We start from the raw sequence: 23,317 nt of genomic DNA, 5'->3' as shown, positions 1-23,317 counted from the left end.
TCTCTTGTGGTTTCTTCAGATGCTCACCTGAAAAACTTACAAAAAAAAATTAATAAGAAAAAATACATGGAGCACTAAAGAGTAAAACCTCCCTAAATGGAGCTCTCCTAAATGGAGGCCAAACTTGTCCTTGGCATAACCTGGATAAATCCTACTCCAAATTAAGCCTAAGGAAAAAAGGCATCCTGGAGCGTACCCTACAGGAGATGTAATCAAAGATGTGGAAGGCCATAGCAAAGCATTTCTTGCAGCAAAGACTTGGATGGAAGCTCTGTTTTAAATCAGTAGGTTGACTTTGTTCCTATATCAAAGATTCAGGTAGCCAGCTAGATGTCTGCCTGAGGGTAGATACAAAATTTGCAGTTGTGGAAAAGAAGCCTGAAGTAGGCAAAGATGTGGGAAGTTGAAACAAGATTTAACTCAGATCAAGGTGGATAATATGGTATTAACACAAAAAGGTTGATTATGTGTATAACTCATTGATCTGCTTCTTACAATGTAGAAGCTATTGGTACAGATACTATGAAGTTTTTCAGCTCAGTTTGCATTTTGGGATATATACTGATACATATATTGTGTACTTGGAGCGTTTTAGTTCTAGAAGTGCTCTGTGTTGATCAAAAACATTTTTTGAGCTTTGTCAGGATACAAAATCATAGAATCATAGGATTGCTCAGGTTGGAAAAGACCTGAAAGACCAACCATGACCTAACCATACTATCCTAACTAACAACCCTCTGCTAAACCATGTCCCTGAGCACCACATCCAAACAGTTTTTAAACACACCTAGGGATGGTGATTCAACCACCTCCCTGGGGAGCCATCTTTATATACAGATGCCAGGTAACTGATCTGTGGGTAATAATTTTTGCTATTTTCTCAAAAGCAGGAGTTGAAGATACTTTGATACTCATGTTCTTGTCGAGGCTTTGTCTGGAGCTCTTTTGTGCCAAGAACTGATAGGGCATGGAACAGCTGTGGGGAAAGGTTCAGAGCCTAGATGGCAGCTATATTCTGTGTTTCAGGGAAGTCATAATTCATGGCCTTTTATTTATTTTCTTTTAAGTCTCAGTTAAACAACTATAAATTATGAACAGTCTATTTGCAAATCTAAGCATTCAACCAGTGGCAGATGCCAGGCTTGGTCATGTGGCCCTGTGTGAACAGGAAGGGCTCTTTTCTATCAGATTTATCCCTTTCTGTTTAGAAAGTTATGTTTTGTTTGTTCTTTTCTCTTTATCCTCGGAGGGCTCACTTGTAACGTTGTGCTTACATGGTGAAGAAGAAATGTGGTAAAAATATCTTCATGATTTTGAGAAGGGAACCAAATGGCGAATGCTAAAGGTATTGAAAAACTGGGCAGGAGCTCCTACAGGTTTTGGCTGAGTCAGCACTGCTGTCCAGAACTGCTTTTCGTAACGTCTGCACCTTAGAATCATAGAGTCATAGGATTGTTAGAGTTGGGAGGGACCTTTAAATGTCATTCAGCCCAACTTCCCTGCAGCGAACAGGGACGTGCCTTATCCAGCCTCACCTTGGAAGTATCCAGGATTGGGCATCAACCGTATCTCTGAGCAACCTTTTCCAGTGTCTCACCACCCTCACTGTGAAAGACTTTTTCCTTATATCCAACCTAAAGCTACCCTCTTTAAGCTTGAAGCCATGTCACCACAGACCCTGCTAAAGAGCGCGTTCCCTTCTTTCCTGTAGTTCTCCTTTAGATACTAAAGATCTGTTATCAGGTCACCTCAGAGCCTTTTCTTCCTGAGGCTGAGCAGCCCCTGCTCTCTCAGCCTGTAACTGGAGTCTGTGCCCTTAGGTTGGACAACGACTTCTGCCCCTCCTTCTCAGGCCTTGATTTGCTCTTCCATGTTCCCTGATGCTCTGTAATATGAAGTCACCTCAGGAGAACTGGTGGCACCAGAGCTGAAAGCCACAGTCGAGGCCAAGTTCTACACTTTTGTCTATTTCCAGCTTCTGCAGGAAGTCCCCACTTTTCAACTTAGTGTTTTATGAAGACTCAGGAAGTGGTTGTGAGATCCATACTGAGGTACTCCTAAGCAGTATTTATCTTCTTCCAGAATCCCTCTGTGAAACTTGGTCGTGTCTCCATTCCCGTCCGTGGGAACGCCTGGAAAGTTGAGAGGCTGCTTCAGTGTTTGGCGCAGGGACATCTGTGAGAAAAAGCTGAAGCCCATTTTCCAGTCACCAAGATCCCTTTGCCTAGTTTTTATTAGTGTTTTCTCTTGTTTGTGCCTCTTGATTTTATGATTTTCCCAAAATAAATGGCTAACAGTATCTTAAATATGAATACTACTGTTTTTTTACAAAGCCAGTTTTTTGCATGGAGGCTTCTTTCTTTAATCCCCGTGTAACTTTTCCTTCTTAATATCTGTTGCATGCTTTTCTTGCAACTGATCACTCATAAATTTTCTTCTAAGCCACTTGGAAGCTACTCACTGTATTCTTGGGACAATGTTTTCCAGTAAAACTAAACATTTGTTTCTTAGATTGGATCTGGATTGTCTCATAAAGTGATACCAGCAGAGAAGAAGAAATCCCCTTTATTGTTCTCAGTTTTTGCAGGAAGTTTTAGTTTTTCCCCTCATAGAGAGTGGCCAATGCTTTGCAGAGACCTGTTCATGGGCCACTGAAGGAACACCTGTCTGAAGTTTCATGCTCTTCCACATAGTTATAGGTCCATGTACAGGGTTGGCCTGCAGAAAAAAATTACACTGTGAGGGATTTAATGCATAAGACTTGCGAAGATTTGAACATAAGCTGAAGTCCTTTATTTGCCCAGCAGATGGGGAAGACGTGTTGAAGCCAAACCAAAGCTTTGGTGCAGCTACAATGCCGTGTTTTAACTGTGTCATGGTGATAGTAGGAGAAAGGTGAAGCAGGAAAAGTAGGCAAAGTAAAAAAAGAAATATATATATGTATATGAAGTGCTCTTTCTGTTGGTTTATTTGATTTCTTGAACACTGCTAATGCTTCAGTAGGGCTTCTCTTTAAAAGATTTTTGGAATGGGAATGTCATTTTGCCTTTGTTAGTGCACATAGAGGAGCCTTTTTGTTAGAAATAAGTTTTTGTGGTCTTGATTTAGAGAAGTAATAAAATCTAATTATTCAGAGGGTTATGTTCAGTGGTGCAGAGTCTAGTTGGAGGCTGTATCTAGCAGTGTTCTGCAGGGGTAAGTACTGATCTGGTCTTGTTTAACTGCCATTGATGGCCTGGATGAAGGGATAGAGTGCACTCTCAGCAAGTTTGCTGATATTAGAAAGCTGGAAGGGTTGATTGACACACTGGAAGGCTGTGGTGCCATTCAGAAAAGGGTGGACAGTCTGGAAAGTTGGGCAGAGAGGAACCTGATGAGATTCAACAAGGATAAATGTAGAGTCCTGCTCCTTGGGAGGAATAACCACAAGCATCAGTGCGGGTTAGGGGCTGACCCTGCTGGAAATGAGCTCTGCAGTGAAGGATGTGGGTGTCCTTGTGGACAACAGGTTGGCCGTGAGCTAGCGGAGTGCCCTAGAGGCCCAGAAGGCTGATGGTATCCTGAGGTGCATTAAAAAGAGCGTGGTCAGCAGGTGGAGGGAGGTGATCCTTCCCCTCTACTCTGCCCTGGTGAGGCCACATCTGGAGTGCTGTGTCCAGTTCTGGGCTCCTCAGTTCAAAAGGAGAGGGATCTCTTAGAGGGAGTCCAGCAGAGGGCCACGGAGATGATGATGAAGTGCTTGGAGCTTCTCCTCTATGTGGAAAAACTGAGAGACCTGGGCCTGTTCAGCCTAGAGAAGAATGAGAGGGGAATCTTATCCATTCTTATAAATATCTGAATGGTAGATGTCAAGTGAATGGGGCCAAGCTTTCTCAGTGGTGCATAGAACCACAGTGGCAAAACAGGGGGCAATGGGCACAAATTGGAACAGAAGAAGTTCTGTATGAAAATGAGGAAAAAATTCTTTACTTTGAGGGAGACAGAGCACTGCATCAGGCTGCCCAGAGAGGCTGTGGATTCTCCTTCTTTGGAAATGTTTGAAACCTGCCTGGAGATTTTCCTGTAAGGGCATCTAATATAGGGAATGTGCTGTAGCTGAGGGCTGGACTAGATGATCTCCGGAGACCCCTTCCAACCCTTACAGTTCTGTGTGATTCTGTAATTAATAATAAGTAGTAGTCTTTAATTGAGCAGTGTTTTCCCGTTATGGAATTATACAGAACCATCATATGGAGCTGCAGTGATCATGGTCACTTTCGCCATTTGAAATACGTACAAAATTGTTCCTCTGTTTTGAGAGCTACAAGAAATTTGAGCTTGCCCCATAGTTGGGATTCAGGTACTTTCAATGAAATCAAGAACATTACAGAAGTGCTAAGGTGGGATTTTTGTCTTTCAATCGTTTTGCATGTTTCAGTATTAATTAGTAGTAGCACTTAAAACTGAACGAGCTGCTTGTGAAAGGAATCATAACCAATTGCAAACATACAATTTTTTATTCTTTTTATTCAATTTTTTATTCAGAAATGTCCTTTGAATTCGATTTGTTTGCAGCTGCATTCATGTTTTCCTCACTGAAGATGTTTATTGGTATCTGATCCAGCTTCCCCTTTTCATATTCATGGCGAGTTTGAAGATCCGTGCTTTGTACAGCAGCAATAAATGATTGGGAAAAGATCTATTAATGATTTAAAAAATAGGCCTCAAGAAGTGATACTTAATGACTTCAGTTTAAAGCTATTACTAGTTTAAAGAAAATCCCACTTGGTGTCCTGGCATCAGCAAATGCTCTTCTGCACCACTCTTAGTTGCTTCTCTGTCTTTTGTCTTTTTCAAGTGCAGCATCAGCAAGCTCCTTGAATTGGCCAATGCTAATTTGGGTGCCCAAGTATTTCCCTGCAAGATGGATTTCTGTACCTGTATAGAGGGACACGCATTGGCTGTGTCAGAATGTGTTCATAGCAATTGTTTCCTGACATAATCAAGATTCAGCTGAGCCTTGCAGAGTAGACCATGCTTGATCATACTGATCAGACCTACTGCTACATGGTGGTGAAGGATGGTACCTTAATGAATGGATGATTGGGCTGTTGTAATTAGATTTCACAGCAGAGTGACTAATAGTGCTGGAGATAAATAGAATTTTGGGAAATGGAGATCAAAGTGATGAAGAATCAGTTTGTTCTGTGTTTCCTTTCTTATTCTGAAACAGAAGACTGAAGAATAACTGTGGTGTTGGAGGTTTTTTTGCCTCTTCGAGACAGCTGGTGGTATGAACTTCAGTCATTAGAGAAGGACGGTGCTAAGCCAGAGTCAGTTTCCATGCAGAAGGAACTAACAAGAGGCTCATCCTAAGCACAAATGACCCCTTGAGAGACTATCCCCTGCAAACGTTGCAAGCCCTGCATATCAAACTAGTGCAAGCACAGCAACAGGAAGGAAAGACAGACCGCCTCACTGCAGGAAGGCAGCTGACCAGTTTCAGATCATAGAATCATAGAACGGCTTGGGTTGGAAGGGGCCTCAAGCATCATCAAGTTCCCATGCCCCTGCCAAGGCTGCCAACCTCCACATTTAATCCTAGACCAGGCTGCCCAGGGCCCCATCCAACCTGGCCTTGAACACCTCCAGGGACGGGGCATCCACAATCTCGTTGAGCAGCTTATTGCAGCACCTCACCACTCTCTCTGTGAAGAACTTCCTCCTGATATCCAACCTAAATCTTCCTTCCCTCAAATGGCAGTTTTCATCCTGCCATTGTAGATGTCTTCAAGCTGGATGTTTACACCAGGATTAGGCACCTTGACACCTTTTTATAGTCAGTGGAGAGAAATAGGCAGAAATAGTTTTTACAGGGCCTGATTCATCCCGGTGACACAGGAGCCTAAAGCTGATGAGGGAGATTGTGCTCTATAAAAACCGCTCTGTTGACTCTGAAGGAAACCTAGGCTCAGTGGATCAAGTCTTAGTATCTTGCTTGTGCTTGAAGTCAGATGCTATGAACATCACCCCTAGTGTCTATAAGCTAGAAAAGGATGAGAATATCAAAATGTTCATATTTGTGTCTTCTCCATCTAAAATCCATACTTTTCTCACCTTTGTAGTCGACTACTGAACAGATGCTTGCAGAACATGTGCTCTTCTTGCTTGCAGGTGACACAAACCTGACTGCATAATGTGGTTACATATACACGTGCACAGTATATGTAAATGGCACGTCATGACTTACAAACTGTGGCATATTTCTAAAATTGGGATGCTTCAGCTGCTTAGTACCATGAATTGCATCACAGCAACATGGCTATAATGGACCACCTTCCTTCTAGTTTGTAGAACTTACTCTTGAAAATCTTCCAAATGCAGACAGTATTCTATTTTTCATCTCATTACACTGCTCTCTTTTTTGCTTAATTTGCTTGTATTTGGTTTTGTAGGCTTTTAATTTGTTAGCAGAACATTTGTGATAGAAGCCCCTAGAAATATTAGCTTTGTTTCTGAACTCTTCATTTTTTTTCTAATTGCTCTTTACCACAGTTGTTGAGGCATGTTTTACAAAACACAGAACAATTTCAGATGGTAATTACTTCCTCATAAAGATCCTAATTGCACTTTCTCCTTTCAGCATGTATGTTCCATTCCCTTCCGTGGGAGACGATGACTCCCACTGGGAGACAGCAGCTCTGAGACCATTTTCTGCTGCTGGTGTCCTGTGCAGTGGAAAGACTGAGACATGAGCAATGCCCAAATAAGCGTTATTACCTATATTGTTGTTTTTCTTCTTGCATGGTTAAATTGAAAAAAAAAAAAATACTGCTCGATTTTTGCGTATTGTAGAATGGCTTGGGTTGAAAAGGCCCACAGTGATCATGTAGTTTCAACCCCCTGCTATGTGCAGGGTCTCCAGCCACCAGACCAGGCTGCCCAGAGCCACATCCAGCCTGGCCTTGAATGCCTCCAGGGATGGGGCATCCACAACCTCCTTGGCCAACCTGTTCCAGTGCCTCACCACCCTCCATGTGAATATCTGTTCTTTTGTGGAGTGAGGCCAAATGTACACACATGGATTTTCTCATAGGAATGCTTCGGAGCAATGTTTGGTTTGTTTTCTTGTTTTTAAGTGTGCCGAACTCAGAGTGTGGCTTATTTTTATAGTGAGAGAGCCATAGAGTTACACAAGACTTCCTTTGAGCCTCCTATGCTGCCATCCACTGACTTTTTTTTCCTGCCAGTGGCGTTTGGAAATCACACAGAATCTTTTTGGAAAATACTTTCTCTATCATAAATGGCATTTTCTGCAAACCTCTTCCAGTTGAATGGTTGCTCTTTTGGAGAATGTGCATCTTGTTATTACAACTGGCCAGCTTGATTTTGCTTTTGCAAGTGCCCTTTTTCTGTTGTATCTTATGGAAAACAACTGTTGAGAGAGAAGGATGATGGCTGAAAGCAGGCTTTAAAGCAAAGTAGGGGAGCAGTGGCAAGTGAAGAAACCACAAGAATTAGAGGTACACGTATAAAGCACTCCTTGTTTCACTTGTTACCCTCATGGTAAGTGACCCCTAAGCTACTATCTCACAGTAAACTCAGTGCTGGTGAGACCTTCCTGCAGTGCTCGCAGCCACACCACCCTCTGCCTGCAGCTGGACAGGAAGAGCTTGCAGCAAGTTGTTTGCTGCTGTCATTGCCAGCAGAGTTCGACTTCTACTGCACTGCTCCATTCCTCTGTTCTGTCAGCCTTTTAGCTGCAAAATGCTGCTGTGGGAGTCTTGTATAACCTCCTGCGACCATGTCAGTGTATTATACACTATCTGTAGTGATATTCAGCCTCTGGCCCATGGCAGGACACTGCTGCTCTTTTTGTTTTGTGTGCTAAAAATCATCTTGTTTTTCGGTACTCTCTCCTGATCACTTAATATTTAGGTGATATGCTGTGGGTTTGTTGAAGTAAATGCTTAAAGTGGGAATGTTCTAACTGCCATTACTTTAATTTTCCTTTTTTGTTGTTTTTTTTTTGTTTTTTTGTTTGTTTTTCTACAGCTTGGTGATCCATCCATCTTCCCTGCTGTCATTGTGGAACATGTCCCTAGTGGAGATCTCCTAAACAACTATTCTGGCTTAACCTGTGTGGATGAGCCCAGTGACATGATCACTGAGAATTCCCTAGATGTTGCAGAGGAACAAATCATTGAAGATGATGATATCCCCCTCACAGGTTCGCAATACAATTTTTTATCTGCCATGCTTTTGCAACAAGGTGGTTGTGGCTGGCAGTGAGGAAAAGCTGAGTGACAAAAATGAATAAGAAACAAAGTTATAACGATACTGAATGCTGTCAATCCTGTGCTGCAAGATGGAGAAGATGGTATTAATTCCAGTACCAGGTGGCTTGCGATTCCAGCTGCACAGCTGGTACGGTGACCTGTCATCCATCAATACAGATTAAGATAGGGTTCTATTCAGAGTACCAAAACGGTTGTGCATTGCTCTTAATGTTATTTTTTTGCCCCTTTTTTTTAGTGGTTGGTATGTACTTGAGTAAACGTGATGTACCAAAAAAGCAGCAACATACAACATGTGTAGATGTAGTATTTTGATTTCTGGAGGGTATGCAAATGGCCAACTGTAAAATGTGCATGTCAGCGCGATGCTGATATTGGTGTGCTCAGCATAGTGTTCGTTTTAGACCTCTAATAATCAATGTTTAAAGTACAAATGTTCTGCATAACTTCTATTAGGAAGGATAGTGTAAAAGAGAAAGCTCAAGGATATATCTGATTAAAGAAACTTATTAAAAACAAAAACAAAAAAGCCCCCACAGCAAACAGCACCTTGCTGAAAGTAGATATTTGGAGCATCTTTGCAGACTAAGTCTGGAAGGTGAGGTGGATGCTTTACAAAGCTGAGATCTGGTTGTGCCATCTTTCACTGATGAGGTTTTTCCAGCTGAGCTGTCCTCAGGGTTGCAGACAGCTTGCTGGTTTCAGTCACAGCTCTGGCACTACTTCTAAAGGCTCTGTTACAGCCTTTTACCACCAAAAGCCAAACTCAGCAAAACTGGACATGAGGTGTAGTTCATAGAGTAAATTGGCACAAACCATTCCCAATACATGGTTTTATCTGATATATGTGGCCCCTTTTTCTTTAGCCATGAATTATCTGTGAACAGACTGTGACTGTACAAATAATTTAACTGATTATTCAAGAAAGTCTTACGTGCCTAAACGTTACTTCAAGTTGAGACCTCTTGCCAACTATTCACTTGCTATTCATTTTAATTATTCACACTGTAACTGGCATTTCCTCAGTGTGTTATTTAAGCACCACTTAACGTGACTGTGTGAATATTTTGTCGTTGATGAATTTCATAGTTTTCGTGCATACGTATTCACTGCAATACATACTGTTATAATACAGTGTGAATTGACAGTTGCATGAGTAATTGTGAAACTCTGCTTTTGTGACTATTCTTGTTAAGATTTTTCGTTGCTAACGTAAATAGTCACATGAGAAGGGTTTGCTGCCAGAGAGTGAAAATATGTAATCCTTGTAACCGATGGTGTCCAAGGGATACTTTGGAGGCAGACAAGCACTGCATTGTTAACATCTTCCATTGTAGCTGAGGCAATCTGTTTTTCTTTAAAGGCCAAGTCCTTAGAAAACTAGAGCTGTGACTTTGTAGAGATTGCTGTAATGAAGGAGATGCTAACTAATTATCTGGTTCACACTGCAGCATCTGTGCTGCGGGTTTCTTTGGCCACTGGAAACTGAGTGCTTGGCTTTGTACAAAGAGATGACTCCAAGCTGACCAGCACCACCGCTCAGGGCTCCTGTGGGGAGGGTGCCTCAGCAGTTTGTGTGTATCAAGGAGCCCCTGCCAGTCCCTATCAGGGCAGGGTTACAGGGCCAGGTAGGACACGAGCCTCCCATGGAAGTGTGCAGAGAGCACAGAGAAGGAGCATGGCTTCATCACCTCTCTGTCCAGGTTTCAGGTACACAGCCCAACCAAACCACCAGCGCAGGTGCAAGTGCATTTTTCAGTGGGCTGCTTGTGAAGTGGGACTGATTGCAGCTAACGTTTCCCACCTACTTGGTTTTCTGGTTATTTCCTATCTTTGAGGCTCCCATCTTGATTTTAATTTGTGTGTGTTTGGCCTCAGCAGTGAAATGCGTTGTTTTGCTCTTGGAAGTTTGTACAAATCTTTTCACTTTCACGTTATGCCTCTGAGAGAGAATCAGACCTTGTAAAGACTGTACTAATTCCAATTTAAAATATTCAGAGGACTGAAGTTCACAGCAAAATGAAACTGAAAATGCCAACATTACTCAGAAATGGTTTCTAAATATGCATGAATTTTTTTTTTTTTGAAGCTACGGGTTTTTCAGTGCTGATTTTTTTTTTTTCTTCTGTTATACATTAAGCTTTCATTTTCCCCTAAACTACAAGTAAATTAAGTCTGCTGAAACTGCAGGAATTACTGTTGAATGTTGTATCTGCAGAAGTATGGACTCTGGTAAGCTTCTCTGCCTCTAGGATCTAGTTTAAGCCATGCAAAACTAGCTATTACACTGCCCTGATTACTATCTGTAGTATAAATTATGACCTGCAGAAAACTACACCTATAAGAACAGCATCTGTTTTACTTGAAACCCTGATGAAAGATAGCCAACAGCCAGTTTTCTAGCTACGTTATGCACACCATAATCTTTTTATAATTAATAGACAGACTTGCCTTATCACTCTCTAAATTTACCAACACATTTCATTGGAAAAACTGTGATAGCAATTTGCAGGTCGGTTTGTTGCTGGTATAATGTGATCCCAAGCGATTAACTGTCATGTAGTAAAAGATGATCAAGAAAATAGATTGGAGCATTTGGCTTTGGATGAAGTTTTATCACTGAAGAGAATATTGAGTTGTGTGGTGTTGTTTTTTTTTCCTCTCTGAAAAATACAGGGGATAGTTTTGCATACAATAAACTGTAGGCCATCTTGTCAGATGGTATGATTTAGTACACTTTATTTATCTTATTAGTGTAATTAATTAGAGTTGTAAAATGCACAGGAAGGAGGAACTAATTGGATTATGCAACTTCCTGAATTATTTTTTTCTTAAAGCTGACACACGTAATGTAGAAAAACAGCAGGTAATCAAACTCTGCCATTTTGTGGTTCACCTGTGCCTCCTCACTGAAACAGTGAGAAAGTTTGTGTAAGAGGGGAGAGACAAAAAAAATGGGCACTTTGATTCACTGTGCCCTGATCTGAATCCAGAGCACAGAAATACAGGTTCTCATAGAACAGCAATGAAGCTTAGCAACCAATTCAGAAGTTATTTTACAGTCTGTCCAAGTTAGGTAGCATTTGGCTTGTGCATTTGGTGAACCTCTAGAACTGATGGCACGAGCCAAACTGTTCAAGTAAGTGAATGAAGGGAAAGTGCTACGTGTTGTAAGCCAGCACAACCCCAGCATGTTCCGTGGATGTAATCATTTATAATGATTGCAAAGAAATCCAAAAGGCTGCTGAGTTGGAAACAGAATTTCACAGTCTTAATCCATGAGGATTTTCAATTGACAAGATGCTAGTTGTAAAAAAAAAACAAAACACAAAAAGATGAGATCTGTTGCTTTGTAGAGAAGTTACTCAATACTGCTTATACCATCTGGATAGAAATGAGGAGTGTTTTTCCATGCAGCTCCCCGGTGAGATAATTTCACTTATAAATTTTAAAGCCGTGTTTCAAAAGAAAAGGAAGTGTGATGTATAGGTCTCCTTGAATCACGTGCATTCTTAAAGTGGCACTTGGTTTTCCAGCATTACTTAACAGTTGGTGCAGAATTTCTATTAAAAAGCAATCGCTTAAATTTAACAGTCAGTTATTCTGAAAAAAAGGTCTCAGTCTGTATGTGAGGAATCTCTTCATTAAATTCATGGAGCATCTCTCCTATGAAGAAAGGTTGAGGGAACTGGGCTCGTTTAGCTTGGAAAAGAGAAGGCTTTAGGGAGACCTCATGGTGGCCTTCCAGTACTTGAAGGAAGTGTATAAACAGGAGGGAGAACGGCTGTTTTTAAGGGTGGATAGAGATAGGACAAGGGGGAATGGTCTTAAACTGAGACAGGGGAGGTTTAGGTTGGATATTAGGAGGAAGTTTTTCACTCAGAGGGTGGTGATGCACTGGAACAGGTTGCCCAAGGAGGCTGTGGATGCCCCATCCCTGGAGGCATTCAAGGCCAGGCTGGATGTGGCTCTGGGCAGCCTGGTCTGCTGGTTGGTGACCCTGCACATAGCAGGGGGTTGAAACCAGATGATCACTGTGGTCCTTTTCAACCCAGGTATTTCTAGATTCTTCCTTCTTTCAGCAACTTTACATTTCTTCCAGCATTACTCTGAGACCTTGATCCCTTTAGTTGGTGTATTTAAATACAGCTGTGACTAGCACAGGCTGTATCTAGTCTGGGCAAAGCCCCCATCGTTGGCCTTTTGGGGCTGATGATTGGTTTGAGAGGTGTGTGACAGAGGGAGTGGGATGGGATCCCTGAGCAGAGCGATGGGAAGTGAGCAGCCACCTTGTCAGGAGGTGTCAAGTAGGAAGGTGTAAAGCATTCAAAAGTATGCTAGGTGGGAATTTGGGCTGAAGGAGGGAGCTTCAGGCTAGATGTGGAGTTTCTTTTTCCACCAGGTGAGAAGACAGCCTTGTCTGGGCAGGCCACTGCTAGCTGTGAGCTCTGCTGATTCATTGCAAACACGCATCCACAGTAATTGGGTTGTAATTGGCATACACAGAGGCTTAAATTTGTGGCTTGCTGAGATAATCGGGAGCTTGTTGAGTACCCTGGGAAAAAAATGTTACTTTTGGGTGTGGTTTTGTTTTCCTTTATTTTTTTTTTTTCTTAAGTTGCGACCTATTTAAAATAGGTACTTTGAAATGAAAATGCACAGCATTTTTGTAGCTGTGACTTTGAAGTGTAACAAATACTGTTGTCTCAATCCTTCTTTAGTTTGTGACTGTGTCATAACTGCCATTGTCATTGGTGATTTCAGTTGTGATCGGAATATATACTGGCAGCGTTAAGAAACTGAAGTAACAGACTGGCTTGCTCTTATTTGTTGGGTTGGTTAGACCTGAGAGCTATCTCAAGCTGCGTGCTGCTGCTAATAGGACAGGGAGGTTGTGATTACATTGCTGTGTGGCACCTCACAGCTTGCTTGTGTTGGCACTTGAGTTCCTGTAATTCAATTTGCTAATCCAGCAGAACCCCTCAGATTTATGTTCAGCCATTGCACAGGACTCAGTTGCCTCACTGTGATCAAAACAGTGTGAAGCCTGGCTTGTGCTGATAAGGAGTCTGGATCATGAACCAGCGGTAGTGGAGAATCAGAACCACATCCCTGTTTTCTTTCAGCAACAGGGCAATGAGTTTGGCTCAATCCTGCAAAGTCACCTTCTAAGAATCATGCAACTGCTCAGGTCAGAAAAGGCCTTAAAGACCATCAGGTCCAACCACAACCTAACCATGCTATCCTAAGGAGGCTCCTGCAGAGCTGCCTGCTGTAGGCTGTGAGCTGCCCGTAAGCACAGCGGGGTGTGGGAGGCAGGGCTGGTGCACGAATACCCGCGCTTATCTTGGTCCTCTCCCAGTGATAGGATTGCAGAAGCTGTAAGCATTTGGAGTGAAACTTTCTGTTTGTTTTCTGAAATTTAGTGTGATTGCTGGTGGGCTGGGTGCTTTGTTGTTACCGTCGTTTAAGGAACGCGGTACAGAGGTTGTATTTCTTGGTGTAAATCTATGGCTTTAATGCGAAGAAGAAATGCTCTGAGGTTGTGCCTGGTATGGCTGGCAAAGGAGTCAGGCTCCTTTTTTTTTTCCTTTTTTCTTTTATTGTGTGTGTGTGTGTGGCTGCCGCACCCCAAATTCCTCAAAGTTAAACAGGCAGGGTGTGAAGCTGACTCATTACAGGGCTTAAGAAAGTAGCTAAGGTTGGTCTGTGCCCTGTGCAGGGGACTCACTAATGCAGACCTTTGCACTGCTTTGAGAAACTTATGTAAAATACCGAACGCGGGTTCAAATTCATGGCAAAAGATAAGGAAACCTGACCTGAGCATTTCTATCCAACAAAGCAATTGCTTAAATAACCTTTTTTTGGAGAACATTTCTAAAGGCTTATGGTACCCAAAAGTGAAACTGATGTACCTTGTTTGTTATACTACATTTATTTTGCAAACAATCCTCTGGTAAAGATACTCCTCTAGTCAAACTGAATTATCTTCTTGGACTGCTACTATTTCCAAATCTGCTTTCTGTGTCAGAAAAGAACTATTTTTATCATATTTTTTTTTGTGTGTGCTTCACATGGCCTTAATTATAAATTACAAATTATAAAGATCCAAGCGCTTTTGATTTGTCTGATGGTCACCAGTATAAGACAAATGAGGGATTGTCTAGTAGTTAAAACTTTTGGAAAGCATACCAGCCCTTTCTATTGGGTTTTATGATAATAATAATAATTTTTAATACTGCTTCCCTGGAGCATGCTCTGTTAGCCACTCCTATCATCCCTATAGATTTAGTGTTCAATTGTACCTATAGGTAATAAGCTGTCTGATGGAAGTTTGCCTATCTGTTCTCTAGGCTAAAAGAGCATCTCTTAAGTACAGAATTCTCTTTCTTAGGACAACCATAAGAAGAAAGCAGCAATTTTTTTTTAAGGGTAGTGTACAGAGTATTGTTTGGGACAGTGGCTTTTTCTCAAGGATTATGGGCATGGTGTTTTATTGCATGTATTTGATCAGCACATGGAGGGGTTAGAAAGATGAGGCAGAAATTAAAGTCTTTTTTGTTTTAGTGCACTACACTTTTAAAACTAAACGTGTACTTTTTCTCCGCAGACAAACCATTACTGCACAGTTAGTTGAGACCACTTTTCATTTTCTTTTTGGAAATGATATAGAAGTAAATTTGCAGCTGTTTACAAGGGTGGACAGTGATAGGACATGGGAGAATGGTCTTAAACTGAGACTGGGGAGGTTTAGGTTAGATATTAGGAGGAAGTTTTTCACACAGAGGGTGGTGATGCACTGGAACAGGTTGCCCAAGGAGGCTGTGGATGCCCCATCCCTGGAGGCATTCAAGGCCAGGCTGGATGTGGCTCTGGGCAGCCTGGTCTGCTGGTTGGTGACCCTGCACACAGCAGGGGGGTTGAACCTACATGATCACTGTGGTCCTTTTCAACCTATGCCGTTCTATGATTCTGTTATTCTGTGATTTTATGATTAATAACATGCTTTAAATCTACTTTGTAGCTTGTTTGGAATTAATTATTTTCTTTTGCTTTTAGTTGAAACGTCGTGTCATAATGGAGATGAAACTATGGAAACAATTGAGGCTGCTGAAGCACTTCTCAATATGGACTCCCCTGGTCCTATGTTGGATGAAAAAAGAATAAGTGAGTGTTTTTTTTTTTTAAGAAAGTGAATCTAGTCTGTGTTTGACTTGTTTGTGACAAGGAGAGGTTCAGTGTTGTGTGACTGACTGGAAGGAGTAGGAATATTTTGCTTCCAAGTAGATTTTAGATGCGTAGTTTGGGTACCAGAAATCTAGTGTTATATGCAGTGAGGAGTTTCACTTCCTTGAGAACATGTTGATCCCAGAGTTGAACATCGATAGATAAGGAAAAAATTAAGAATTGAAGGGAAAATATGAATTAAGTGGAACTGTTTAGGCTGTTCTGTTTTGTTCCTCTGATAGAGGATGAATTCTATTTATGTTTGACTGAGAAATGTGGTGGATGCTTGGAAGTGTTCAAGGCCAGGTTGGATGTGACTCTGGGCAAGCTGATATAGTGGAAGGTGTCCCTGCACAGAGCAGGAGGTTGGAACCAGGCAATGTTTAAGGTCTCTCCCAACCCAAATAGTTCTGTGATTCTGCACTGGCAAGATAGAAGAACATATGCTTACCTCTGCAAATTCTGTTAACTGCGAATAAAAATGTGTGAACACACACCACAACAGTGCTTTTTAGGAGAGTAGGCTATGTCACTGCACTTGTCTGTTTTAATGCTACTTCTGATGGTGGATGGACATATTCAGTTATGAACTGATCTCCTCCCATTATCCCTTTCCCTTAAGCAACTATGTTTGGCTCAGCTGAAGATGAAGATATAGTGGCTCCTATTACACATGTATCAGTCAGTCTTGATGGGATCCCCGAGGTTGTGGAAGTTCACCAAGCCCCAGACCCTTACGCTGAGTCACCAGAGACTCCGGAATTTGAACAACCAAAGAAGAAAAAGGGTAAGATGCTATTGCAGAGCAGTCTTGTGCAGTAGAGAGCAGTCTGTGGCATGCTTACCTCCTCTCATGGGTCTGTGGAGCCATCCTGGCTGACAAGTCAAAAGAATCAAGTGTCCTCTGCTGCAGGAGGTAACCTGACGTGGCCGAGGCCTCGTCTGTCGTGTCATGTTCCTCTGTAGTCACTGCCATACCGAAGGGCAATGAAGTTATGTGATGTTAGTCAGACCTTCTGCTCCTGTCTTCCTGCTCTGCTTCAGTGCAGGCACCATCTGAGGCCCTGATGCTAATGTCTACTTTGGAAAAGCGTCGTGTAGCGCAGGCAGATGTAAGGTGATGTTGCAACAAATTAAAAATAATATTTATAATAATAAAAATGAAATAAAACAGAAGAGTTATGTTTCTGGAACTAAAACATAGGTCTGAATCAGAGCTTTAGGACATAAGATTTTGTCACATTCCCCTATGGGGAAAATAAGTCATCCAGAAGAGGGCTTTTGCTGCCTACCCAGTTATGCTTCCGATGCAAGAGTGTGCATTTTGTTGCTAATGCCATCATACTTCTGAATGTTGGGGGTAGTTATGTGTGAAGGGCAACATACAGACCTCTGGAAATGCTGTGGGAGCTTCCTTAGTCCCATGTGTGTCACAGGGTCTGGTAGAGATGGGTGTTGGTCAGGAGCTCTCTGGTTGTTGTAAGAAAACTGAACTGAAACTGCTGTGGAGAGGAGTCTGACCAGCAGCTGCCCAAGAGTGCTGCTGGGGAAACCACCGTGCTGCATCATAAACCAACTGTAAGGGGACTTCAGCTGGTTTGGTTTCTTTTGTTTCTTCTTGATGTCTGCTGCTGTGTGGGTCAAAACAAGGAGCCTCAATCTGCCCGACATTTAACTTCTTTGGCTTGACGCTTTCATACCCTGTTAGTGCTGTGCTTCTGCTTACTCCCACTCCTTCCTCCTTTCTAACTGTAGGCTAAAAAGTCAGTTGCTCCACAGTGAATGTGACTGGCTTTGATCATTACATCAGATACAAGAAAAGCTAGAAAAGATGCATCAGCTTAACTACCAGTGTTGAGTGAAATTGAGGCAGATGGTCTGATCTGAGCATTGCTGAAGTGTTATTGCAAAGTGTGCTGGGATTTATAAGGCATTGACTTACAAGCATTACTGCAAAACATTACTCGTTTTATAGTGCATTTCAGGATGACATGCAGGGTTTGTATTTTTTGTTCTGGTTTTTATAAGGGCAATCTGTTTGCCCTAGTTGAGTCAGTTTTGTGGCAGTGTGAAGGACTAAGGTCATTTTGCCACGTGTGTTGTAGCCACAATCTATTCACAGAGTAGCAGCACATGTAACCCAATAGCTGTATTTGTAGGGTTGCATTGCACAGAGCATTGCCTTGCTAATTGAGTTGGGATGGTGCTGCTGAAAAGAGCTGCTACAAGAAAATGTTCTCCAGAAGTGATAGGATGATTTTAATCACTTTCCTTGCCAGCCTCAATGCTGCATCTCATTTTATTAATATCTAATTAATTTGTAGCAGGAATTTCTGAGCTGTTTTTACAACCTCAAAAATAGAAAAGTGGAAGAAAACCAAAACAATCATACAAGCAGTTAGTATGAGATTGCAGCAGATCCTCATGAGTCTTAGCCTCCTGCACGTTCTTCATCCTTCCTCTTTATAAAATTCTCTCCTAAAAAGGAATGTAGTAACGTACTCTGAAAGGTAACAAATTCATGCTCTATTGGACCAGAGGAGGAAGTGTGCTAATGTTTAATATACTTTCAGTAAATAGTTTCTTTTAAGCAAAGATTTCTTGTGTCTCTCCTGCCTGTTCTTTTGATGCTATCAGCATCTGGAGGTTATAGCTCACAGTGTAGTCAAAACCCACCTTCACTCATTTCTAGCCCAGTTTTAGAGCAGTAAGATCAATACCTCTCTGTAAACAAGTTTCACAATTGTTCACTGATTTCCAGTTTGGGATAGCTTTGTGGTAGAGGATTGTCCAGATAGGCTGCCTTCAAGTAGTCCAGTTTTGAGGTAAGAGAACCTAGAATAGCTGCAGCAGTTGTATTTATGTTTAGTAGGCCAGGTTATCTGTTACCAAAAGTGCGTGAATTGTATGTGGATCAGTGCTTGCATTTCCTGAAGATGACCTGCAGTAGTTGAGTCATGAGATCTAATCCACTTCTTTTGCTTTTGAGACCTCATCTTACTTGGATGTTGGTAATTAACTACATCCAAATAACAATCTCTACTCCTTAATTATGGAGAGTAGAATTAATATTACTCCTGAACATGTATGTACAAGATGGGTAATATGAGCACTGAACAGTTATCCCATAAAGCAGCTAGGAGGAGAGAAAAGCCTTTACCCAAAGCTACCATGTGGAACTTCTTGTGCAATAATAGCTGACCTATAGAAGCGTGGTTCTGTCCAAATGTTTTACAGAAGAAGAAAATAAAGAAGACTTTTTTCTTTTTGCAACCAGTAATGGTTAGTGGTATAAAACTGCTAGAAACATGCTCCAGAGATTCCTACTGTTTTGTCTTACAGTCCCTTGAAAGCCAGTGTTGTAGGATTTCTTTCCTTCCGTCTTCATTGAAATCACGGAAGACATTAATGGCCAAGGAGATGGCTGAGCTTTGTGTCCCATCCTCAGTCATGAATCCTCTGTAAACTAAAGCAATTAAATGAGAGGACTTCATGCATTACTGGTCTTTCCTCACTGCAGCTCTCATCTAGCAATCCTTCCTCTTGTTCCTGTTTGGGAAGAAAAAAGAAAAAAAAAAGGGAGAGAGAAAGAAAATTGAAAGTGCAGAGGGGATTTATCAAGACTGCCACTGTTGAAAGTGCTCAAACCAGGCTTTCTAATGACTTCTTAATGGATATCTGAAGGTCTATAACAAATCAGGCAGTCCAGGCTGGCCTTGACATTCTTGTTCAGAGCCGGTGAAACTCCCTAACCCATATTCTTTGATTCTGTGATTATTCTGCAGTTTTGTCTCTTGTACTAAGAAAACCTCTAAAAATAAAACCAAAAGAGGAATGGCATTGCACAGACCTGTTTGTCTTGCTTCAGTTGAACTTAAATGCCTTTGGAAATGCAATAAAGAGAGAAAAAGACAAATACTTTTCTTTACCTCTTTATTTATGACAGCAGGTTACTTGGATTGGAATTATATTTCTCTCAGTCCTGTCTGCTTGCTCTGTTCTGCCTCTCAAAAGAACAGAGGCAGTACATGAAAAATTTAGGTACTGATAATATGCACTCTGAAAGTAACACCTCTTATTTATTTCCATTGAAACTATAACAGATAAAAGAGCACCATAACACTATTTGATAGAGCAAACTCTCAGCTACAAAACATTTCTTCAACACAATCACCAACGTTAGCTCTGCATTTTTTGCCAGCGATGAACAAGAGCCTGCACACCATTCTTGTAAAAGTCTGCGTGGCTGTCTGGAACGTGGTTTGTGTTCCACTTCACTGTTGCCACTGCTGAAATGCACCACCCACTGTCTCACTGTGCTCACATCCACTGTTCAGTCTCCATAAGTGTTCAGCAAGTGTTGATGAATGTCAATGGGTGCCATTTTTTCTAGGTGAAGGAGTTCAGTGATACACTTCTGTGTCAGATGCCATTCTGTCAGACTGCATCTCTTCTTCCATCTGTCACACAGTAACAGCATGTAATGGAATACTGTCAGGAAGGTTCAACCTCTGTTGCCATACCATCATAGCATCTTCTGAGTTGGTGTCAACAGTTTACAGGCTGGTTCAACCTGGTTTTATGACTAATGGGGAGGGGGGACCCACGGACCCATGCCTTGAGAAAGGGGGAAGGAGGAAAAGGAGCCCTTAAAAAGTTGTCCGGTCCAGCTCCCCTGCAGTGAACAGGAACACCTACAGCTGGATCAAGTTGCATAGAGCCTCGTCCAGCCTGACCTTGAATGTCTCCAGGTACAAGGCACCCATCAACGTCCACCTCTGACATCATGGGCCAACATAATGAAGTAGGAGGCATTGCTTTTAGGACAGTTTCGTACTAAAGGGTCATTGCAAAACCTAATAAGAGGAGTATTTTTTTCATAAGTATGTTTTGAAGATTCCTGATTAATTACAGTATTGGTAAAGCTGATATTGAGTGAGAGCCAATGAAGGAGTAAGTTCAAGATTTGATATTGAAAAAGAATTCAATACAACTTAATTTTTTTTATTCCACTTATGATTAGTTGTTTCTTCAACATTTTCAAATGAATGCTCTTCACTCTTGTCATCACTTGTAATTAACTTCTGTCTAAGTCTTCCTCACCAGACACAGCAACCATGTTTATAACTTCAAACAGTGGTGTTTCTGTTAATGGTTCTCCCAGTCTTAGAAAAACAACCAACTTTCTTTCCAGCATTGGGAAAGATATAAGATAAAACAGAACTGAAAAATATTTTCTTCATGTGACAGTACAGTTTGCTGTTATCAGTGGGGACTTCCAGACAAATAAGAAGTCGACCTTGTGTTATCCCTGAAAATTCCATTTTGGTGATGCCTGAACAAGATAGTGCTCTGTATTTTGTTGAGCCTTTTCCATTGAAACACTTCTGTTCACAGTTAATAGCCTATTCTTCTTATCTCTCCTGTATTAAGTGCTGTTAAGAGTACCTAAAAAGCCACAGAGATTTCCAAGGCAGGTGAGCTTTGGAAAATCTTTACTAGAAAAAGATCTTTACACTAATATCATAAGGGTGTCAATCTTCTTGTAGAAATGGAAAAAGCTCAGAATAGAACAAAAATCCTAAATGAATAAAAATTGGAATTCCTCTGAATTAAGAAAAAAAATATCATTCTTTTTTAGGTCCTTGTTCTTTTTTACTTACATCCATTTTTTTTCTAAGCTGAATTTCATTTACTGGTGGTTTATTTCAGGGAAGAAGCCAAAACCCTCTCGTCCTGAGTCCCCTGCAACAACTCCAAACATATCTGTGAAAAAGAAAAACAAAGATGGAAAGGGTAAGTCACATAGTTGTCACTGAAGTTTTTAATAAAGCATATTGCTTCTGATTGACACGTGAAAAGAGAAGAGTTTGCAGTGATAGAGCAACAGATCTTGTACTCAAAGGTAGTTACCATTTTCATCATAAATTATGTAAAAAAAAATCAGTGCAGGAAACTCCTTTGTGAATTACCCAGTTCCTGGGAAGAAGGATGCATTTGTCATTTCAGTTGCAAGGGCTCTTGGAAAATCCTCAAGCCCCCACAGAGGCTGCTGTGTTTCTGTAGAAGTCCTGGGGAGTGCCTTGCATTGTATGAAGCTTTCGTGGGATGCGATTGTTTTGACAGATGATCTTTGAAAACATTTTCCATCTGCATGTGTCTAATTCTGCACAGAGGGATGATCAAGGCTGCCAGCTGCCAGTGGGAAGCACCAGTGCCTTAAATTTGAGGGAAGTTAGCTTGAAGGCTTGGGCAGAACGCTTAGGTTTTCAGTACTTCATTCCTTTCATGGTTAAAATAGGGAAAGAAAAAAAAAAAAGAAAGAGAAGAGGCCACGTTACTGATACAAATAAATAATTTCCCCTTTTGTGAACTGTTCAGCAGTGCCTGTCAGTTTGGTCAGCTTGCTTCACTGTTGATCCAGTGCCCACACTGAAACCTGGCTGGCTTGTGAATTGCAGCCTGACCACTGCCTGCCACCAACTGCTGTGCACAGGGGAAGCTCTTCTGTGTCACCTCAAGTGCCACCACGTGTGCTTTTATCACCTGAACTGCTCTCGTATTTTGCAGTGCTCACCAGGAGACAAGCTCTGCAAAACCAGGGGGTGTTAGTCTCTTTTGAAACTCTAAAAATTACTACATTTGATCAAATAATGTATTTTCTTTTTGAATAAAATTTTTCAACCGTAACAGGAAAAAAAAGATCTGTTTGCATGTAATAAATATTTTAAAAGCTATTGCTGGCAGTTTTGAATATGCACTGTTGTGGTTGGTTTGTTTGCTTTTAATTAAGACCTGATTTTTAAATTAAAGAAAAGCATCAGAGTAACCTCACAGCAGTACTTAAATGAAATAATGGGAAATATAAAAGCAGCTATCCATCCTCCAAGTTAAAAAGCAGAAGCATCTAACTTTCTGTTGATGATAAGAAGGATATACTATAATATTTCACATTTGTCCCTACTTACAAAATTGCTAACTCAGAAGGAATTACAGTGTGTTGCCTGAAGCCACTATTATGAAAAAAACTGCCATACAAGCACTTGTTTATTATATTTTTGAGGAACATAGAGTCACAGCAGAAGAGATGATAATATATGTGGCCATGGCACAGAAGCAACTAGAGAATCCTGGGAGTTGCTCATCTCTCAGTATCTGCACTGTTCCCTCTTAGGAGAGCATGTGTGCTAAAATACTGAATTCTCCATTATTTAATGCAGTGTGTGGAGCAAATAGTGAGTTTTCTTTGCATTTCTTATGCTGTAACTCACAGGAGGTTAGAAATCCTGCCTGTGAGTAAAACAGGCAGTGCTTTCACAGGCAGTCCTCTTCATAGTGATTTTTCATTGGCTAAACAGTGACAGATTTTTCAGTCTGCCTTGATGCTGCTAAGTTTTTTAGTCTAGACTACAACAAAAGCACCCTGGATTAGTGGTAATTGGCTGGGAATGCTGTCATTCCTGACTGACACGGTGTCTTGCCTAAACAATCTTAACCTTTGCCTTCAGGTGTCTGGAGGCAGACAGGCTGATATTTTCCACTAGGCTGGAAGAGATTTGTAGCAAAGCCAGGGGTTTTTCTCCAGAGATGCTCACTTTTCAGGTTTCTACCTTCTGAAGGGGTGTTTTGTACTGTCAGGGCTGAATGGTGACACTGCTGAATATTTGCAAGTACCTTATAATGGGGACTTGCTGGGTTAATCACCAAAATTTCAGTCAAACCTGTTGGTTCATCACTAGAGCTGACCAACCCAGGATGCCGCTATGGACAATAATGTATTTGTAGAAATACAACAGGGTAGTTTCAGAGTCTGA

At 41.4% G+C, this 23,317-nt stretch overlaps 1 protein-coding gene across 10 annotated transcripts in view; it reads left to right on the top strand.

Annotated features, from left to right (window-relative positions):
- ELF1 (E74 like ETS transcription factor 1) overlaps window positions 1-23,317 on the top strand; it is an 85,737-nt gene that overhangs the window by 46,547 nt on the left and 15,873 nt on the right. For 9 of the 10 annotated variants that reach the window (XM_052705601.1, XM_052705602.1, XM_052705603.1 and 6 more), the window contains 4 exons: window positions 8,035-8,209; window positions 15,336-15,443; window positions 16,126-16,290; window positions 21,216-21,299. In XM_052705601.1, the coding sequence (XP_052561561.1) occupies window positions 8,035-8,209; window positions 15,336-15,443; window positions 16,126-16,290; window positions 21,216-21,299 (532 nt within the window). The remainder of the gene's footprint in view (window positions 1-8,034; window positions 8,210-15,335; window positions 15,444-16,125; window positions 16,291-21,215; window positions 21,300-23,317) is intronic. The other variant, XM_052705608.1, reaches the window with a different exon arrangement.

This window comes from Tympanuchus pallidicinctus, unplaced genomic scaffold (genome assembly GCF_026119805.1).
Source record: "Tympanuchus pallidicinctus isolate F22 unplaced genomic scaffold, pur_lepc_1.0 scaffold6, whole genome shotgun sequence".
In the NCBI taxonomy this organism is placed as follows: domain Eukaryota; kingdom Metazoa; phylum Chordata; class Aves; order Galliformes; family Phasianidae; genus Tympanuchus; species Tympanuchus pallidicinctus.
This window is presented reverse-complemented; position numbering and strand designations above follow the sequence as displayed.